Source organism: Hemiscyllium ocellatum, chromosome 44 (assembly GCF_020745735.1).
Source record: "Hemiscyllium ocellatum isolate sHemOce1 chromosome 44, sHemOce1.pat.X.cur, whole genome shotgun sequence".
Lineage (NCBI taxonomy): Eukaryota > Metazoa > Chordata > Chondrichthyes > Orectolobiformes > Hemiscylliidae > Hemiscyllium > Hemiscyllium ocellatum.
This window is the reverse complement of record NC_083444.1, coordinates 5445498-5466687: the sequence shown is the minus strand read 5'-3', so window position 1 is coordinate 5466687 and position 21190 is coordinate 5445498. Positions and strand designations below refer to the sequence as shown.

The 21190-nt window shown below is 50.3% G+C and overlaps 1 protein-coding gene across 1 annotated transcript; it reads left to right on the top strand.

The window, feature by feature from the left end:
* Window positions 1-2291: 2291 nt before the first annotated feature.
* Window positions 2292-20601, top strand: si:dkey-19b23.7 (uncharacterized). Its single transcript, XM_060854566.1, has 8 exons — window positions 2292-2300; window positions 5269-5337; window positions 9341-9412; window positions 10461-10579; window positions 13906-13978; window positions 16402-16567; window positions 17974-18171; window positions 20286-20601. The coding sequence occupies exons 1-8, from the start codon at window positions 2292-2294 to the stop codon at window positions 20411-20413; spliced, it is 834 nt and encodes a 277-aa protein (XP_060710549.1). The 3' UTR covers window positions 20414-20601.
* Window positions 20602-21190: the final 589 nt, after the last annotated feature.

Sequence of the window (21190 nt, the reverse complement as noted above, 5' to 3'; positions counted from 1 at the left end):
ACACCAAGCAGCAGTGTGGTCCTCCCAACACAGTGAGGCGCTGTGATAACAAGCAGCAATGTGGTCCTCCCCAACACAGTGAGGCGCTGTGACACCAAGCAGCAATGTGGTCCTCCCAACACAGTGAGGCGCTGTGATACGATGACACAGTTCAAGATTTATGAAAGAAGAGTAAACACGAAAAAAACAAGAAAAATGATGGAGGTACAAGGGTCGAGATAAACTCTCCCATGTGGTAATGAAGATGCTGTGCTCGTTAGCGTGGTCCTCCCCACCTGGATATAGTTACTAGGGGAGGCGGGGCCTGTTACTAGGGGAGGCGGGGCCTCTTACTAGGGGAGGCGGGGCCTGTTACTATGTGAGGCGTGGTCCTGTTACTAGGGGAGGTGGGGCCTGTTACTAGGGGAGGCGGGGCCCTGTTACTAGGGGAGGCGGGCCCTGTTGCAAGGGAGGCGGGGCCTTTTACTAGGGGAGGCTGGGCCATGTTGCTAGGGGAGGCTGGGCCCTGTTGCTGGGGAGGCGGGCCCTGTTGCTAGGGGAGGCGGGGCCTGTTACTAGGGGAGGCTGGGCCCTGTTTCTAGGGGAGACTGGGCCCTGTTGCTAGGGGAGGCGGGCCCTGTTGCAAGGGAGGCGGGGCCTGTTACTAGGGGAGGCTGGGCCCTGTTGCTGGGGAGGCGGGCCCTGTTGCTAGGGGAGGCGGGGCCTGTTACTAGGGGAGGCTGGGCCCTGTTGCTAGGGGAGGCTGGGCCCTGTTGCTAGGGGAGGCGGGCCCTGTTGCAAGGGAGGCGGGGCCTGTTACTAGGGGAGGCTGGGCCCTGTTGCTAGGGGAGGCGGGCCCTGTTGCTAGGGGAGGCGGGGCCTGTTACTAGGGGAGGCTGGGCCCTGTTACTAGGGGAGGCTGGGCCCTGTTGCTAGGGGAGGCGGGCCCTGTTGCTAGGGGAGGCGGGGCCCTGTTACTAGGGGAGGCTGGGCCCTGTTGCTAGGGGAGGCTGGGCCCCGTTGCTAGGGGAGGCGGGGCCTGTTACTAGGGGAGGCTGGGCCCTGTTGCTAGGGGAGGCGGGCCCTGTTGCTAGGGGAGGCGGGCCCTGTTACTAGGGGAGGCGGGCCCTGTTGCTAGGGGAGGCGGGGCCTGTTACTAGGGGAGGCCTACCCTGTTACTAGGGGAGGCTGGGCCCTGTTGCTAGGGGAGGCGGGCCCTGTTGCTAGGGGAGGCGGGGCCCTGTTGCTAGGGGAGGCGGGGCCTGTTACTAGGGCATCCTCTCTCCATCCTTTCCTTGTTCTGAAGAGCAGGTCCAAGCCCAGTTAATGCACTCACCATATTTTTATTTAAAATCAGGCTTTATCCTCCTTTTGCACCGACCTCCATCTGAGACAGTCATTTCCCTGTTGCAATTGAAAGCAAACAGGGGTTCACACCAAAATAATTATTAATTTTGGGCCATCTGCTTCAGGTAAATAAGTGAAACCCACCTTGTGAAGGTACTGGCATGTTATAAACTCTAAGGAAATGTGTTTGGGTGTGTGATTCTGCTACCCTCAATTTAAAATATTTTACTTTTCCTCCTGCAGTGTAATTTTCCTCCCTCTCCCTTTAGGCTGGAGTGATCAGTATGTGTTCATCCACAAAGGTAGGTCATGCTTTTATTGATATTGTTAAACGCTGGTCGTTCTCTTTTCCTTCCAACTGCATTCGAATAGTTGCCTTTCCCAGTCTCGGGCAGGGCCACCTTGTATTCAGTGAGCAAAGTGGGTTCAAGGTCATAATATCCTAAACGTTGGACCAACAAGAAGGCTGATGGCCTAGCGGCAATGTTGCTGGGCTGGGACTCTAAAGTTTGGGGCAGTGATATGGATGGTGACATTTAAATTCAGTAAAAATCTGAAATTAAAAGCCAGCACATTGGCAACCGTGTAACCGCAGCCTGTTGTCATTAAAAACCCATTTGTTGCGGTAATGTCCTTCAGGGAAGCAAACCCTCCATCCTGACCTGGTCTGGCCTACATGTGACTCCAGACTCTCAGCGGTTTAGGTTGACTCTAGCTGCTAGCCTGATGAAGGGCTCTAAACATTGACTCTCCTGCTCCTTGGATGCTGCCTGACTGGCTGTCCTTTTCCAGCACCATGCTCTCGACTCTGATCTCCAGTATCTGCAGGCCCTCACCTTTTTTCTCGCTGCTCTCTGAAGTGTCTTACCAAGGCACTCAGTTGAAGGGCAATTCAGGGTGAGCAATAATCGCTCACTGCCAGACACTCACAGCACAGGAACTAATTTAGAGGAGTATATGGACAGATGGGTAAGGTAAGGGACACATTGGCGTGAGGAACCTCTTGTGGTGAACGGGTCATGTTAACAAGTCCTTCAGAGTACGGGAGAGGCTGGAGTGGTATCCCCAGCATGGGGCTAAGGATTCCTGCCTACACTCTGGGTGATTGGTGGGAGTGTACGGAGGGTTGGGCGTTCTTCATTGTGCATGTGGTGGAGACACAGGGTGCCACCAGGAACGGAGAGCACTGCATAAGTGTGTATGTGAAAACACCACAGATCTCTGGAAGAGAGAGAGAGAGTTTGTAATCTCCAGTGCAGCAGTTCAAAAAATACAGAATCCCGACTTTATCAGCCTCTGACGTGAGGCAGTGCCCCAACTGCAGGACAGTACTGGAAAATGTGGAACTGTTGGTCACCAACGCTCTTTGTAATTCTTGTTTCAGTGTGAGAAGATCTCAAATCTGATGGGTGGCAGTGACTTCCAAAACTGGATATCCCTGCGTCGGTACTCTCTACTGGTGCATATCTCGGAGTGGCTGGCTGCGCAGCTCAGAGGGAATATTGGCGGTCACAGATTAAGGTGTCTCAGATTGTGACAGGTTCAGATAAGCAAGCTGTCGAAGTAGTGTTTCTGTAGACTAATAATATGAGGACTGAGGGACACCAATTTGAGGTAGTAGGTAAGAGATACGGGGTGGATGTGGGGAAGGACATTTTTCGACAGCGAGTGGTCTTCTTGCTCAAGAGGGTGGTGGAAGTGAATGATGTCAAAAATAAATCAAATCTTGAGGGAAATAAACTTTCAGGACTTATACCCTTAATGGTAAGGTCCTGGGGAGTGTTGCTGAACAAAGAGACCTTGGAGTGCAGGCTCATGGTTCCTTGAAGGCAGAGTTGCAGGTAGAAAGGGTGGTGAAGGAGGCGTTTGGTATGCTTGCCTTTGTTGGTCAGTGCATTGAATATAGGAGTTGTGAGACCATGTTGTGGCTGTACAGAACATTGGTTAGGCCTCTTCTGGAATACTGCATTTAATTCTGGTCTCCCTGCTATAGGAAAGATGTCGTGAAAATTGAAAGGATGCAGAAAAGATTTACAAGGACCTTGCCAGGATTGGAGGGTTTGAGCTACAGGGAGAGGCTGAACAGGCTGGGGCTGTTTTCCCTGGAGCGTCGGAGGCTGAGGGGTGACCTTATAAAGGTTTATGAAATCATGAGGGGCATGGATAGAGGAAACAGACAAGGTCTTTGTAGGGGAGTCCAAAACTAGAGGGCAGAGGTTTAAGGTGAGAGAGGAGAGATTTAGAAGGGACCTTTTTCATGCAGAGGGTGGTGCGTGTATGGAAAGAGCTGCCAGAGGAAGAGGTGGAGGATGGTACAATGACAACATTTAAAATGCACCTGGATGGGTCTATGAATGGGAGTGAGTGTATGAATGGGAAGAATGGGAGTGGGTATATGAATGGGAGTGGGTATATGAATGGGAGTGGGTATATGAATGGGAGTGGGTATATGAATGGGAATGAATGGGCCAAATGCTGGCAAATGGGACTAGATTGATTTAAGTGGGTTGCTGGAAAAGTACAGCAGGTTCGGCAGCATCCAAGAAGCAGGAGAGTTGACATTTCAGGCAGAAGCCCTTCATCGGGATTGTAACCATTCCTGATGAATGGCTTATGGTTGTAAGTTTGCTCATTGAGCTGGTGGGTTTGTTCTCGGATGTTTCCTCACCGTTCTAGGTAACATCATCAGCGAGCTTCCGTTAACGCGCTGGTGTTCTGTCCAGCTTGCTGTTTCTGTGTCTTTGCCTGTTAAGGCGGGTGATATAATTCCTGGTTCCTTTCCTCACAGGTTGGTAAATGGGGTCCAAATCGAAGTGTTTATTGATGGAGTTCTGGTTTGATTGCCAGGCTGCTAGGAATTCCTGTGTGTGTCTTTGTTTAGCCTGTCCTAGGATGGATGTGTTGTCCCAGTCGAAGTGGTGTCCCTCTTCGTCTGTGTGTAAGGATAGTTGGTCATGTCTTTTGGTGGCTAATTGTTGCTCGTGTATCCTGGTGGCTAGTTTCCTGCCCGTCTGTCTGATGTGGTGGTTCTTGCAATCCTTGCAGGATATTTTGTAAATGACATTCAATTTGGTACAGGGTCCTTTAGATTCATCAGTAGCTATTTCCGTGTGTTGGTAGGTTTGTGGGCTCCCATGATGCCACGGGGCCAGAGTAGTCTAGTATTCATCTCCGAGATGTCTGTGGTGTATGGTACTGTGGCTAGAGTCTCTGGGCATGCTGTGTCTTCTTGTTTGGGTTTGTTGTTTAAGAGTCAGCAGACTGTGTATATCAGGTACCCGTTGTTCTTGAATATGCTGTATTTTTCTTTTGCTACTCGTAGTTCCTGGGTGCTGCAGTGTGTTGCGGCCTGTTCAACTAGTGTCCTGATGCAGCTCCATTTGTGGGTATTGGGAGTAGTTGAGTATCTGGGCTGAGTGTATTGGCAGATGGTGGAATCTGAATTCAGTAGTCATTTGGAAATAAGAATCTAATGAATCCATTGTCAATTGTCAGAAAGAACCCATCTGGTTCACTAATGGCCTTTAGGGAAGGAAATCTGCCATCCTTATTTGGTCTGGCCTACATGTGACTCCAATCATGTGATTGTCTCTTAACTGCCCTCTGGGCAGTTAGGGATGGGCAGTGATGGTTAAGCCAGTGATGACCACATCCCGTGAATGAATAAAAAAATGGGATCCTTTACATCCACCTGAGAGGGAACTCGGATCTCACATTTAATGTTTCATCTGAAGGAAGACAGGCACCAAAGCATCCCCTTTGAAGCTGCATTGCTGCTTACACACCATAAATGCAGCCATGAATCGAGCTCCACATGCAAGAGGAGGATTGGAAACTAGAATGTTCTTGCACACTAATCCAGGGGCCATCCCACAACAGCCATTAACAGGAACAAATGGTGAATGGAACCTATTGTGACACCTGTGGGTGCTGTCTTTCTAGGACCAGACCAGGGGAGGGAAGAGGATTCAAGAATTCCTCGCTGACTTGGTGGTACTGGGCTCGCTGCAGGTAAGGGGAGGCAGACCGAGGACTCTGTCCGTCCAGAAACCATCAGACCATAAGACATAGGAGTGGAAGTAAGGCCATTCGGCCCATCGAGTCCACTCCGCCATTCAATCATGGCTGATGGGCATTTCAGCTCCACTTACCCACATTCTCCCCGTAGCCCTTAATTCCTCGTGACATCAAGAATTTATCAATCTCTGCCTTGAAGACATTTAGCGTCCCAGCCTCCACTGCACTCTGCGGCAATGAATTCCACAGGCCCACCACTCTCTGGCTGAAGAAATGTCTCCGCATTTCTGTTCTGAATTTACCCCCTCTAATTCTAAGGCTGTGTCCACGGATCCTAGTCTCCTCGCCTAATGGAAACAACTTCCTAGCGTCCACCATTTCCAAGCCATGTATTATCTTGTAAGTTTCTATTAGATCTCCCCTTAATCTTCTAAACTCCAATGAATACAATCCCAGGATCCTCAGCCGTTCCTCGTATGTTAGACCAACCATTCCAGGGATCATCCGTGTGAATCTCCACTGGACACGTTCCAGTGCCAGTATGTCCTTCCTGAGGTGTGGGGACCAAAACTGGACACAATACTCCAAATGGGGCCTAACCAGAGCTTTATAAAGTCTCAGTAGCACAACGGTGCTTTTATATTCCAACCCTCTTGAGATAAATGACAACATTGCATTCGCTTTCTTAATCACGGACTCAACCTGCATGTTTACCTTTAGAGAATCCTCGATTAGCACTCCCAGATCCCTCCCAGAACACTGTGAAGGGAGCACTGTGCTGCCAGAATCGTAGTCCCTGTTGTCAAGTCAAACGGGAGCACATGGGAAGTCAGATTTGGAGCAGCTGCATTGTACTCACTGCAGCATCTCCAACATTCAGTGAGGTCCCAGCTGATCTGCTCAGGAACATACAGAGTAAGATCCCATAAATAATCATAGGGGGATAACGTTATTATCTGTATCTTTTTAGTCATTGAGGGTTTAAATATTGGTCCAGGACATCAGAGACAGCACCCCCTCTCCCTGTCTGAAGTAATTGCAGTGGGACCGTTTGCGTGCACTGTGAGAGGTGGCTGGGGCCTCAGTTTAATATTTGCAGAACATTCCCTTTGACCGTGCAGCACTCCCTCAGTGATTGTGATGTGGAGTGCAGGCTTACACTTGGTCCTCAGCTCTCTGGAGCGGATACTAGACCCTCTCAGACACCAGCTCTTCCAAGGTGAGCCTGCTGTGGCTCAGTGGTTAGCGCTGCTGCCTCAAAACATCAGTATCCTGGGTTCAATTCCTACCTCGGGCGACTGTCTGGGTGGAGTTTGCACATTCTCCCCATATCTGCATGGGTTTCCTCCGGGTGCTCCAGTTTCCTCCCACAATCCAAAAATGTGCAGGTTAGGGTGGATTGGCCGTGCTAAATTGTCCCATAGTGCCCCAGGATGTGCAGGCTAGGGTGGATTGGCCGTGCTAAATTGTCCCATAGTGCCCAGGGATGTGCAGGTTAGGGTGGGTTGGCCGTGCTAAATTGTCCCATTGTGGGCAGCACGGTGGCACAGTGGTTAGCACTGCTGCCTCACAGCGCCTGAGACCCGGGTTCAATTCCCGACTCAGGCGACTGACTGTGTGGAGTTTGCACGTTCTCCCCGTGTCTGCGTGGGTTTCCTCTGGGTGCTCCGGTTTCCTCCCACAGTCCAAAGATGTGCGGGTCAGGTGAATTGGCCATGCTACATTGCCCGTAGTGTTAGGTAAGGGGTAAATGTAGGGGTATGGGTGGGTTTCGCTTCGGTGGGTCGGTGTGGACTTGTTGGGCCGAAGGGCCTGTTTCCACACTGTAAGTCTAATCTAATCTAATCTAAAAAAAAGTGCCCAGGGATGTGCAGGTTAGGGTGGATTGGCCGTGCTAAATTGTCCCATAGTGCCCAGGGATGTGCAGGTTAGGGTGGATTGGCCGTGCTAAATTGTCCCATAGTACCCAGGGATGTGCAGGTTAGGGTGGATTGGCCGTGCTAAATTGTCCCATAGTGCCCAGGGATGTGCAGGTTAGGGTGGATTGGCCGTGCTAAATTGTCCCATAGTGCCCAGGGATGTGCAGGTTAGGGTGGATTGGCCGTGCTAAATTGTCCCATAGTACCCAAGGATGTGCAGGTTAGGGTGGATTGGCCGTGCTAAATTGTCCCATAGTGCCCAGGGATGTGCAGGTTAGGGTGGGTTGGCCGTGCTAAATTGTCCCATAGTGCCCAGGGATGTGCAGGTTAGGGTGGATTGACCATGCTAAATTGTCCCATAGTGCCCAGGGATGTGCAGGTTAGGGTGGATTGGCCGTGCTAAATTGTCCCATAGTACCCAGGGATGTGCAGGTTAGGGTGGATTGGCCGTGCTAAATTGTCCCATAGTGCCCAGGGATGTGCAGGTTAGGGTGGATTGGCCGTGCTAAATTGTCCCATAGTGCCCAGGGATGTGCAGGTTAGGGTGGATTGGCCGTGCTAAATTGTCCCATAGTGCCCAGGGATGTGCAGGTTAGGGTGGATTGGCCGTGCTAAATTGTCCCATAGTGCCCAGGGATGTGCAGGTTAGGGTGGATTGGCCGTGCTAAATTGTCCCATAGTGCCCAGGGATGTGCAGGTTAAGGTGGGTTGGCCGTGCTAAATTGTCCCATAGTGCCCAGGGATGTGCAGGTTAGGGTGGATTGGCCGTGCTAAATTGTCCCGTAGTGCCCAGGGATGTGCAGGTTAGGGTGGATTGGCCGTGCTAAATTGTCCCATAGTGCTCAGGGATGTGCAGGTTAGGGTGGATTGGCCGAGCTAAATTGTCCCATAGTGCCCAGGGATGTGCAGGTTAGGGTGGGTTGGCCGTGCTAAATTGTCCCATTGTGGGCAGCACGGTGGCACAGTGGTTAGCACTGCTGCCTCACAGCGCCTGAGACCCGGGTTCAATTCCCGACTCAGGCGACTGACTGTGTGGAGTTTGCACGTTCTCCCCGTGTCTGCGTGGGTTTCCTCTGGGTGCTCCGGTTTCCTCCCACAGTCCAAAGATGTGCGGGTCAGGTGAATTGGCCATGCTACATTGCCCGTAGTGTTAGGTAAGGGGTAAATGTAGGGGTATGGGTGGGTTTCGCTTCGGTGGGTCGGTGTGGACTTGTTGGGCCGAAGGGCCTGTTTCCACACTGTAAGTCTAATCTAATCTAATCTAAAAAAAAGTGCCCAGGGATGTGCAGGTTAGGGTGGATTGGCCGTGCTAAATTGTCCCATAATGCCCAGGGATGTGCAGGTTAGGGTGGATTGGCCGTGCTAAATTGTCCCATAGTGCCCAGGGATGTGCAGGTTAGGGTGGATTGGCCGTGCTAAATTGTCCCATAGTGCCCAGGGATGTGCAGGTTAGGGTGGATTGGCTGTGCTAAATTGTCCCATAGTACCCAGGGATGTGCAGGTTAGGGTGGATTGGCCGTGCTAAATTGTCCCATAGTGCCCAGGGATGTGCAGGTTAGGGTGGATTGGCCGTGCTAAATTGTCCCATAGTACCCAGGGATGTGCAGGTTAGGGTGGATTGGCCGTGCTAAATTGTCCCATAGTGCCCAGGGATGTGCAGGTTAGGGTGGATTGGCCGTGCTAAATTGTCCCATAGTGCCCAGGGATGTGCAGGTTAGGGTGGGTTGGCCGTGCTAAATTGTCCCATAGTGCTCAGGGATGTGCAGGTTAGGGTGGATTGGCCGTGCTAAATTGTCCCATAGTGCTCAGGGATGTGCAGGTTAGGGTGGATTGGCCGAGCTAAATTGTCCCATAGTGCCCAGGGATGTGCAGGTTAGGGTTGGGTTAGCCATGGGAAATGCAGGGTTGTGGGGATAGGGGGGGATGCTGTTTCAAGGATCAGTGCAGACCCGAATGGCCTTCCTGCATCATTTTATGAAACCACCTGTTGTATGGATGGAGGATGGAATGTCACAGGAGCTCAGACATCTGGGTGGCTCTTCCTGTTTTCCTCTGCTCTCCTCTCCTTCCTTGCTCAGGGTTTCCGATACTTCCAGCCATGGCTGCGGGGACGTGAGGAGTTGCTGCTGACTGTGGTGAATGAGGATTCGGTAAGTATCTCCTGAACCTCCTTGGCACCTCCGTGTAAATCCTGGACATGTGTGAGCTTTAGGGACCCATCCTGGTGGGAACAGTGCAGTCGGAGATCGAGAGGTGACCTAACAGAGGTCTATAAAATAACAAGGGGTATAAATGGGGATAGTGACAGCCTTCTCTTCCCTCGGAGGCATACTTTTTAAGATGAGAGGAGAGAGATTTTAAAAAGAAACGAGGGGCAAATCTTTTGACACCGAGGGTGTTTCACATGTGGAATGCACTTCCTGAGGAAGTGTTGGATGTGGGTACAGTTACAACATTTAACTGACATTTAGATAAGTCCAGGAATGGGAAAGGTTTGGAGGGATATGGGCCAGGAGCAGGCAGGTGGGACTAGATTGGTTTGGGATTATGGTTGGATAGACTGGTTGGGTCCTTTTCCATGCTGGATGACTCTAGACTCAATAACAAGACCCCACAGCGGTTCACATGCTGGTCTGTTCTAGCGTCAGTAGCATTTGTGGGATGTGGACGTCGCTGGCTGGGCCCAGTATTTATTGCCCGTCCCTAGTAGCCCCTTGAGAAGGTCAGGTGAGCTGCCATCTTGAATCACAGCAGTCCATGTGTTGTGGGTTGACCCATAATGCCCTTCAGTAGGGGGGGAGGGAGAAAATTCAAAGATTTTGACCCAACGGCACTAAAGAAACAGTGATATATTTCCAAGTCAGGGTGGCGAGTGACTTGTAGGGGGGTCGTGTTCCCATGTATCTGCTGCCCTTGATCTTCTAGATGGGAGTGGCCGTGGGTTTAGAAGGTGCTGCCTAAGGATCTTTGGTGAATTGCTGCAGTTCCCTAGAGCACCCTCTATGGCAATGCCTCACTTCTCAAACCGCACAAATTGTTGTTCCCTTTAGAATTTGGCATTCTTGCATGTATCCTGAAGAGTGCAAGACAGAAAGCTTTGAAAGCAGAGCTCTCTGTCTCTCTGCAGTACGCTGTATGTACAAAGGACAAAACAACAAGAATCAGGTCATCTGTCTCTTCCTTTTCTCGTCTCCCAAGAGCTGGCGATCGGCGAGTTTTCCTGGGAGTCTGGTCAGTCCTCCTGACGAGAGGTTTGGAGTCGCCGAGTTACCCTACGCTGACCAATCTCTGCTGACATCACTGCGATCACAGAAGAGGTAAAGCCATCCTCATTTACCAGCGTGTTGCTGGGTACAGAGAAGGGATTCGAGTGGTGCTGGAAAAGCACAGCAGTTCAGACAGCATCCGAGGAGCAGGAAAATTGACGTTTCGGGTAAAAGCTATATCAGGAATATAGCTAATTTGAGTTATAAGGACACTCTGGGACATTTTAACACTGGAACGCTGAGGGGTGAAGTCGGAGGTCGAGAGGTGACCTTACAGAGGTTTATAAAATCATGAAGGGTATAGATAATAGACAATAGGTGCAGGACTAGGCCATTCAGCCCTTCAAGCCTGCACCGCCATTCAATATGATCATTGCTGATCATTCCTAAGGTGAATGGCAGGTTTCTTTTCCCTAGGGTGGGGGATTTCAAGACTAGGGGTCACAATTTTAAGGTGAGAGGAGAGAGATTTAAATAAGACACCAGAGACAACGTTTTTACACAGAGGGTGGTTTGTGTGCAGGATGAACTCCCAGAGGGAGTGGTGGGTGTGGGGACAGTGACAATGTGTGAAAGACATTTGGATAAGTACGTGAACAGGAAATGTTAGGAGGGAGATGGGCCAGGAGCAGGCAGGTGGGCCTAGTTTAGTTCGGGATAATGTTGGGCATGTGCTGGTTGGGCCGAAGCGTCTATGACTCTGTAACTCATCCCAATCCACCCAGCACATGCCGGTGGCCAGATTCGCTGGCAGGCAACAGGGGAGCTCCAGATTAGTGGGAGCAGTTGGCAAAGGTGCTGGGAAAAATTCCAAAATAGCTTGGAATGTGCAGCATCGGAAGGAGCAGTCGCCGTTTTCTTTATCAGAATCAACTGGTGCTCAGCTTTTTAACCTTCTGAAATATTGCTGGGCCTGTCCTGTCAATATCACAAAGTGCTGGACTTCCATATGACAATTCCTGATTCACCTGCAGGGTGGACAAGGAAAAAGTGCCACTCCAGGGCATTCCTACCGGAATTCTGGGTCTGGAGTCAGCATCCCCACCCCCTTGCAGGATCATCCAAATGCAGAGCTGAAAATGTGTTGCTGGAAAAGCGCAGCAGGTCAGGCAGCATCCAAGGAAGAGGAGGATCGACGTTTCAGGCATAAGCCCTTCTTCAGGAATCTTCAGGGCTTATGTCCGAAACGTCGATTCTCCTGCTCCTTGGATGCTGCCTGACCTGCTGCGCTTTTCCAGCAACACATTTTCAGCTCTGATCTCCAGCATCTGCAGTCCTCACTTTCACCCAAATACAGAAACAAGCCCGTTTTTCCCAGGGCCTCAGAGCCCAGCTCCAATTACCTCTAGAAGGAGCTGCACTTTACCCAATCTTATCCACACTCCTTCCCTTTTCACTCGCTTGGTTTCGGGTAGGATGCTGGGTTGAGGTAGACAGAGGACTTCCCCATGTGAAATGGGGGAGGTCGTGGGAATGTCACTGACCTCATAACAGAGTTATTGAGATGTATCGCGTGGAAACAGATCCATAAGACGTGGGAGCAGAAATTAGGCCATTCAGCCCATTGAGTCGATTCTGCTCTCCAATCATGGTTGATAAGTTTCTCAACTGAAAACGTGTTGCCGGAAAAGCGCAGCAGAAGAATTCCTGAAGAAGGGCTCATGCCCGAAACGTCGATTCTCCTGCTTCTTGGATGCTGCCTGACCTGCTGCGCTTTTCCACCAACACATTTTCAGCTCTGATCTCTAGCATCTGCAGTCCTCACTTTCTCCTGATAAGTTTCTCAACCCTATTCTCCCACTTTCTCCCCATAACCCTCAATCCCTTTGATCCTCAGGAACCTATCTATCTCCGTCTGAAATACACTCAATCCCATCGATTCCCAATTCTCTGGCTGGAGACGTTTCTCCTTCTCTCTGTTCTAAAACGTTTTCCCTTTTCTCGAAGGCTGTGCCCTCGGGTCCGAGTCTCTCCTACTAACGGAAACATATTCCCAACATTCGCTCTGTCCAGGACACTCTGTCCTTGCCAACCAGATATCCAAATTAATTTGGTCCCATTTGGCCCATATCCCTCTAAATCTTTCCGATAAATGTACCTAGCCAGATGCCTTTTAAATGTTGTCATTGTACCAGCCTCCACCACTTCCTCTGGCAGCTCGTTCCATACACGTACCACCCTCTGCATGAAAAAGTGGCCCCTTAGGTCCCTTTTAAATCATTCCCCTCTCACCTTAAACCAATACCCTCTAGTTTTGGATTCCCCTATCCTGAGAAGAAAGACCTTGGCTGTTCACCCTATCCATGCCCCTCATGATTTTACAAACTTCTATAAGGTCACCCCTCAGCCTCTGACGCTCCAGGGAAAACAGCCCCAGCCTGTTCAACCTCTCCCTGTAGCTCAAACCCTCCAACCCTGGCAACATCCTTGTAAATCTTTTCTGAACCCTTTCAAGTTTCACAACATCCTTCCTAAAACGGGGAGACCAGAATTGAACGCAGTATTCCGAAAGTGGCCTAACCAATGTCCTGTACAGCCGCAACATGACCTCCCAACTCCAGTACTCAATGCACTGACCAATAAAGGCGTGCGTACCAAACACCGTCTTCACTGCCCTGTGACTCCACTTTCAAGGAACTATGAACCTGCACCCCAAGGTCGCTTTGTTCAGTACCATTAGAAAAGAAAACCATGGAGGCTGGAAAGCAGAAACCAAAAACGGAATTGTCAGGAAAACTCAGCATATCTGGCAGCATCTGTGGCGAGAAGGTAGACTTAATGTTTCTGGTCCAGTGACCCTTCCTCAGAATCCTTCATTCTCTCAACATTGAGGGAAAAACATTTCAAATCGAGTGACCCTATATCGAAACTCAAAATATCTGGGAAGGGTTGACATTTCTGCAGATGAGGAGGATGAATTGGTGAACAGACTACATGGTGATAGTGCCCAGAGAGAGAGAGAGGAAAAGGGGATATGCAATCAAACAGGCTGCTGATGGGAAGCCAAGAGAGTGATAAATACTGGGAGGAGTGCTGATGAGCAAGGGTAGGACAGGTTAGGGAGATTGTTTCCGCTGGTTAGGGGGTCTAAAAACTTGAGTGTTAACAAGGGGTCAATCATTTAGCGCTGGCATGTCTTGTGTTTTAAATTTTAGAAATTCCCAGCCCAGGAAGTTAGGGATATCCCATCAGGCTGAGATAAACAGACATGTGGTGGCTCATGGAAGCAAGAGAAAGCTGGCAAGTTGAAACCCAAGATCAAATTGAATGACAGAGCAGGCTCGATGGACGGATTATTACACTCCAGCTCGTTCATATGTTCTTCCTTCACTCCTTCCACGTGCCCTATCAATAATTTGTTTCCCTTTCTTCCTCAGAATGAGCGGCTGTGGGCACGCTGATGTGGGATTGCCTCCAGCATCTCCCTGTGATCGGGAAATTGCGCTCCCAGTGAGTAACTGCAGACTGTGTGTGTGAGTCCCTGAGTCTGTGTGAGTGTGTTTGTGTGTGTGGGTCCGTGTGTATGAGTGAGTCTGTGTGAGCGTGTTTGTGTGTGTGGGTCCGTGTGTATGAGTGAGTCTGTGTGAGTGTGTTTGTGTGTGTGAGTCTGTGTGTATGAGTGAGTCTGTGTGAGCGTGTTTGTGTGTGTGAGTCTGTGTGTATGAGTGAGTCTGTGTGAGTGTGTTTGTGTGTGTGAGTCTGTGTGTATGAGTGAGTCTGTGTGAGCGTGTTTGTGTGTGTGAGTCTGTGTGTATGAGTGAGTTTGTGTGTGTGAGTCCGTGTGTATGAGTGAGTCTGTGTGAGCGTGTTTGTGTGTGTGAGTCCGTGTGTATGAGTGAGTCTGTGTGAGCGTGTTTGTGTGTGTGAGAGTCTGTGTGAACATATATGTGTGAGTCTGTGTGTGCACATGTGTGATTAGATTAGATTAGATTCCCCTATAGAGTGGAAACAGGCCCTTCAGCCCAACAAATCCACACCAGCCCTCCGAAGAGTAACCCACCCCCCTTCTGATTAATGCACCTGACAACTATGGGACAATTTAGCATGGCCAATTCACCTGACTTGCACATCTTTGGACTGTGGGAGGAAACCGGAGCACCCGGAGGAAACTCACGCAGACACGGGGAGAATGTGCAGACTCCACACAGACAGTCACCCAAGGCTGGAATCGAACCTGGGACGCTGGTGCTGTGAGGCAGCAGTGCTAACTACTGAGTCACCGTGTGAGTCCGTGTTTGCACGTGAATGTGTGTGAATCTGTGTGCACATGTATGTGTGAGTGAATCTGTGTGTGCATGCACATGTGTGTGTCTGTGCCTGCACGTTCATGTGTGTGTGTATGTGTCTGTGTTTGCATGTGTGAGTCTGTGTGTCAGTATGTTTGTGTGAGAGTCTGTGCACGCGTGTGTGTTTGTATGAGTCTGTGCATGTGTTTGTGTGAGAGTCTGTGTGCACATGCGTATGAGAGTGAGTCTATGCACACGCATGTGTGTGTGTGCACGCGCTCATGTGTGAATCTGTGTGCATGCACATGTGTGAGTAAATCTGTGTGTGCACACGTATGTGAGTGAGTCTGTGCATTTGTATGTATGAATGAGTCTTATTGTGTGCATATTTGAGTGTGTGTGAAGAAGAGAGTGTGTGTGTGTGCATGTGTGTGTATCTGTCTATGAAATAGTGTGTGTGTCTGTGAGATAGAGTGTGTGAGAGAGAGATTATGTCTGTGAGGTAGTGCGTGTCTGTGAGGGAGTGTGTGTCTGTGTCTGTGAGGGAGTGTGTGTGCGTGCGCATGCCTGTGAGGGAGTGAATGTGTATGTGTGTGTATGTATGTGTGCGCGTGTGCCTGTGAGGGAGTGTGTGTGTCTGTGAGTGAGAGTGCATGCATCAGTGAGAGTGTGTGTCTGTGAGAGAGTGTGCGTGTGTATGTCTGTGAGAGAGGGTCAGTCTGTGAGAGAGTGTGTCTGTATGTCTGTGAGAGTGTGTGTCTGTGAGTGAGAGTGTGTGTCTGTGTTTATGAGAGAGTGTGTGTGTGTCTGTGAGAGAGTGTGTATGTCTGTGAGTGACAGTGTGCGTGTGTATGTCTGTGAGAGTGTATGTGTCTGTGAGAGAGTGTGTATGTATGTCTGTGTGAGAGTGTGTGTGTCTGTATCTGCGAGTGTGTGCCTGTGTCTGTGTCTGTGAGAGAATGTGCGTGCATGTCATTCTGTGAGAGGGTGTGTGTGTCTGTGAGAGAGGGGCAGTCTGTGAGAGAGTGTGTGTGTCTGAGAGAGAGGGGCGGTCTGTGAGAGGGTGTGTGTGTCTGTGAGAGAGGGGCGGTCTGTGAGAGGGTGTGTGTGTCTGTGAGAGAGGGGCGGTCTGTGAGAGAGTGTGTGTGTCTGAGAGAGAGTGAGTGAGTGTGTGTGTGTGTGTGTGTGTGTCTATGGGAGAGTATGTGTGTCTGTGAGAGAGAGTGTATGAATGTGTGCGCGTTTATGAGAGAGTGAATTTGTGTGTGTGAGAGAGATAGTGTGTTTGTGTCTGTGAGACAGTGTGTTTGTGTCTGAGAGAGTGTGTGTGTATCTGTGAGAGTGTGTGTGTGTGCGCGTGTGTGTCTGTCTGTATGCCTGTGTGTGTGTCTTTGAGAGAGTCGGTGTCTCTGTGTGTGTGTGTGTGTGTGTGTCTGTGTCTGTCTGTATGTCTGTGTGTGTCTTTGAGAGAGTCGGTGTCTGTGTGTGTGTGTGTCTGTGTCTGTGTCTGAGTCTGTCTGTGTATGTGTATGTGTGTGTGAGAGTGCATGTGTGCAGGTCTGTGAGTGTGAGAGTTTGTGTGAGTGTGTGCGTCTGTATGTGAGTGTGTGGGGTGCAGAGGCCTAATGACCTTCTTGTCTCTGTTAGGGACTGAACTGTACCCTCTTTCTGTTGGCTTGCTATGCCAAGTACCAGTGCCCGTACGTGTGGATCCGATCCAATCACGAGCGTCTCATTAAAGCAGCCGGTGGGGACTGGGCATGTAAGGACAGCCCTCTGAAGCTAAACTCCACTCGGGATTGGCGCCAGAACGGTAACCCTTTTGAACGCGTGCTTGCCCGTGAATCTTCTTAAACTGGGTTTTCCTCCGGCCCTGCTCCTTCGCCCGGCTTGTCAGCCTCAGGAAACAGACCACCCACCTGCCCCCAAACATGACCTGGGCACTGGAGAGGTATCAGGAAATGACCCATGACTACCATGCCTTGGAGCACCCAGACCTTGGCTCCGTTGAGAAAGCAGTATTGGTGGTAGTGGTAATGTCTTTAGCCCTAGTAACCCTGAAGTCTGTGGAAATGACACAGTGGCAGGCAGAGGTGTTTAAATTCACACAAATAAAATCTTGCCTCTGATTGTAAAAAGCCCAAGTCAATCGCCCAGATTCTTTAGGAAGGAAAATTTGCCGTCTCATTTGGATTCCAGACTAACAGACAAATAGCTGATTAACAATGATTGGGTTCGGGGGCAGCTAGGAACATTGGAACAGTAGTTGGCCATTCAGCTCCCCCCACCCCCCCACCCCTGTTTCACCGTTCAATGCGATCATAGCCAATCCATACCCTTTAATATCTTTACTGAGCAAAAACTTACTGATCTCCCAGTTAAAACTGATGCAGCATCCACTGCTATTTGTGGAAGAGAGTTCCAAACCTCTCTCTCTCCTTTGTGTGTCGAAGTGCTGCCTAACATCTCTCCTGAAGGGTCTGCCGCGAATTCTCAGGCTCTGCTTCCCAGTTCTAGAAGCCCCCAACCAGTGGAAGTCGTTTACCCACCCACCCACCCACCCGATCTCTTCTTGTTAAATGTCTTGAACACTTTGATCAGAGCAGCCCCTGACCTTCTACGTTATAGGCCTAATTGGTGTCATCTGTCCTCATCACGTGGCCCAGGAAGCCTGGGTATCACTCTTGTAGATCTACATTGTACTCTCTCCAAGGCCTCGATATTCTTCCAAAAGTCCGGTACCCCGATCTGCGCACATTATGGGCAGCAAATGCTGGCCTAGCCAGGAAGGCTTAACCCATGAAAGAATAGATTTTTAAAAAGTGCCCAATAGTCGACCTTTTGATTTTCCTGATCCATGTGGACCCCTCTAGGCCGAGAGTAGATCGATATGCCTCTCAGTTTCACCGTTGCTCTGTGCGGTTCCTGCTCCTGATCGTTTCCTGGTCCTGTCAAACGGAGGACTTGCAGATGCTGGAGACCAGAGTCAAGATTAGAGTGGTGCTGGAAAAGCACAGCAGGTCAGGCAGCATCTGAGGGGCAGGGAAATGGACGATGAAGGACTTTTGCCCGAAACGTCGATTCTCCTGCTCCACGGATGCTGCCTGACCTGCTGCGCTTTTCCAGCACCCCTCTAATCTTGACCCTTCAAGCTGCTTGCATCCTCCTGAGCAGCATCCCTCCCTCTCACTGTCTGTCTGTCTGTCTGTCTCGCTGCAGGTGGACAGATTTGGGAGATTGTGGCTGAGCTAGTGGAACTCTGCACCTGGCCGCCACCATCGAACCCGTTCAGCCTGGACATCCAGTACTTTGAGTCACTCCCTCTCATCGAGAGGTTCCTGGCCACGGGGGCTGTGGCTGACTTCCTCCAGACGATTGTGATCCACGGAAACCGAGAAAAGCTCTATTACACTAAAGGTAACGTGTTGAGATAAATGCTCTTCGCTTACGCCTCGGCTCTTGATAGTCACTGTTCTGTTACCTTCAACACGATCTCTCCATTTCCAGAGTGTGAAATATCAGATTCTCACATATTAATCCTGCAGGGGAAACCCTTCCTCCCCAGAGAATGGGGATCTCGCTGACATAGGCAGGAATCGGGATGAATGGACCCATTTAAAGGGACAGGAGATAGTGAGGTCTGCAGATGCTGGAGATCAGAGCTGAAAATGTGTTGCTGGAAAAGCGCAGCAGGTCAGGCAGCATCCAAGGAACAGGAGAATCGACCCAAACCCAACCCCCTATCCCATTACTCTATATTCCTGATGAAGGGCTTATGCCCGAAACGTCGAATTTCCTGTTCCTTAGATGCTGCCTGACCTGCTGCGCTTTTCCAGCAACACATTTTCAGCCCATTTAAAGGGGGAGCACAGGAGGGAGAAAGGAGTAGAAAAATAGGCTGATACAGTGACGGGGGTTGGGAGGACATTCCTGTGACACAGAGTGGATGATTAGAGTGGTGCTGGAAAAGCACAGCAGGTCAAGCAGCATCTGTGGAGTAGGAAAGTCTCAGGCAAAAGCCCTTCACCTGATCTGCAGTCCTCCCTCCCACCACAGAGTGGATGGGCTGTTCCTGTGCTATAACATTCTAATTGCAGAAAATCAGCACATTCTTGTCTGTGTGCTATGTGCATAATTCCTACTGGGATTCTCACCACAACAGTGATACACTTCAGGAAGGACCCACTTATTTCAACGTACGTTGGGAGGTTGTGAAGTGCAAGTTTTTTTTTGTTTAATATGTGCTGCATTTCGAAGTGTCCACACCTCTCGACGATGCAGAGCTCTGGCGATAGGTGGGATTTTAAATTGAACACAACCCCACTCTCTCACAACCTGCAGAAGGTGGTTCTTTCCAGATTGGGGTGGATAGATTTCCATCGGGTAACAATGCCAAGGGACATGAAGTAAAGGTGCAGTTGAGACGCAGATCGGTTGTGATCCAGTTGAGCACCAGAGCGGACTGAACAACCCAACCCTGTGTAAATATTAACAATAGGAATCATTACATTAACCAATGCCTGTAATCCTGCTGTTTCAACCTTTGGCCAGTGGGTGGCTCTCTACACCAAGGTTTGGAAGATGCCTCTATTATCGTCACCAAAACTGACATTTCATAGAATCCCAACAGTGTGCAAACAGGCCCTTCAGCCCAACAGATCCAAACCACCCCTCTGAAGAGTATCCAACCCAAACCCAACCCCCTATCCCATTACTCTATATTTACCCCGTGACTAATGCATCTAACCTGCACATCCCTGAACACTCTGGGGCAATTTAGCACGGCGAATCCACCCTAACCTGCACATCCCTGGGCACTATGGGACAATTTAGCATGGCCAATCCACCCTAACCTGCACATCCCTGGGCACTATTGGACAATTTAGCACGGCCAATCCACCCTAACCTGCACATCCCTGGGCACTATTGGACAATTTAGCACGGCCAATCCACCCTAACCTGCACATCCCTGGGCACTATGGGACAATTTAGCATGGCCAATCCACCCTAACCTGCACATCCCTGGGCACTATGGGACAATTTAGCTCGGCCAATCCACCCTAACCTACACATTCCTGGGCACTATGGGACAATTTAGCATGGCCAATCCACCCTAACCTGCACATCCCTGGGCACTATGGGACAATTTAGCACGGCCAATCTACCCTAACCTGCACACCCCTGGGCACTATGGGACAATTTAGCTCGGCCAATCCACCCTAACCTACACATTCCTGGGCACTGTGGGACAATTTAGCACGGCCAATCCACACTAACCTGCACATTTTTGGACTGTAGGAACAAACCCAGGCAGACACGGGGAGAATGTGCAAACTCCACACAGACAGTCACCCGAGGCTGGAATCGAACCCGGGTCCCTGGTGCTGGGAGGCAGCAGTGCTAAGCAGTAAGCCATGATGCCACCCTGAAAGATGGAGACCAATCCACATTTTGGAGAGGGGGTGGTGGTGGAGAACTGCCTCCCAATTAAATCCCTGGCGCCGTGCAAATGCTCTCATTTTGTCTTTCAGTTTTGGATGAGCTGGAAACCCTGAACCGACTCCATGTTAAAGCCCTCCACGAGATGCAAAAACAGAAACTGAGAGCGGTGGAGGCCGAAGCAGACAACGAAGAGGCAATGGACAGCAATGGCGTGTGACTGGGCCACTGTCACCTCTCGTTCCAAAACCCGGCAACAAATCCAGCCAAGAGTAGCGTAGGCAAGTAGACTAACTGGATGAAGGGAGGGTCAGTGGGGTCACGGAGCTGGGAGTGGAAGATGATTTGTATTTAATACCCTGGGGTTTGGGTGCAGCTGAAATGGTGGCAAGATTCCCAACGCGATCTCTGCCCTCACGTTAGGGAAGGGCTGTTTTTGGGGGGGGGGGGTGCGGAAACGGCAGCAATACTGATCATTCAATCTCAACATCTTGGAGAAGGGGGAGATATCAGAGGAGAGGAGATGGAGGGACACGAGGTGGAGAGAGTGACTGATGGAGTGATGTAAGATGGAGGGGGCGGATGACGGAGAGGCTGGAGATGGAGGGAGCGACAAAGGGATGGGAGATTGCAGACCTGAGTGAGTGATGGAGGGAGCGACTGCCCGAGAGATGGGAGATGGAGAGACTGACAGACCAAGGCATGGGAGACTTGAGGGATGAGCAGAGGGATGGAGAGCCTTTGTCTTAAACCATGAAAAATAATCGCCTAGCTTCTAAATCACAAGTGTCCTTTCTGCCCAGGAATTCAGTCTTCCAGTGGCTCCAATGGACACATGGTCTGAGCCGAAGGTCCCAAGCCAGCTGGTCACAGTTGAGTTCAGCACCAGGTTCCAGTGCTCTTGAGAGAAGCAGGGGGAGATAGGGAATGAGACCTGGTGATTCTGACTGGAATCATGGGCATTCAATGGGCTATAAAAGAGCGAATGTATACTGCA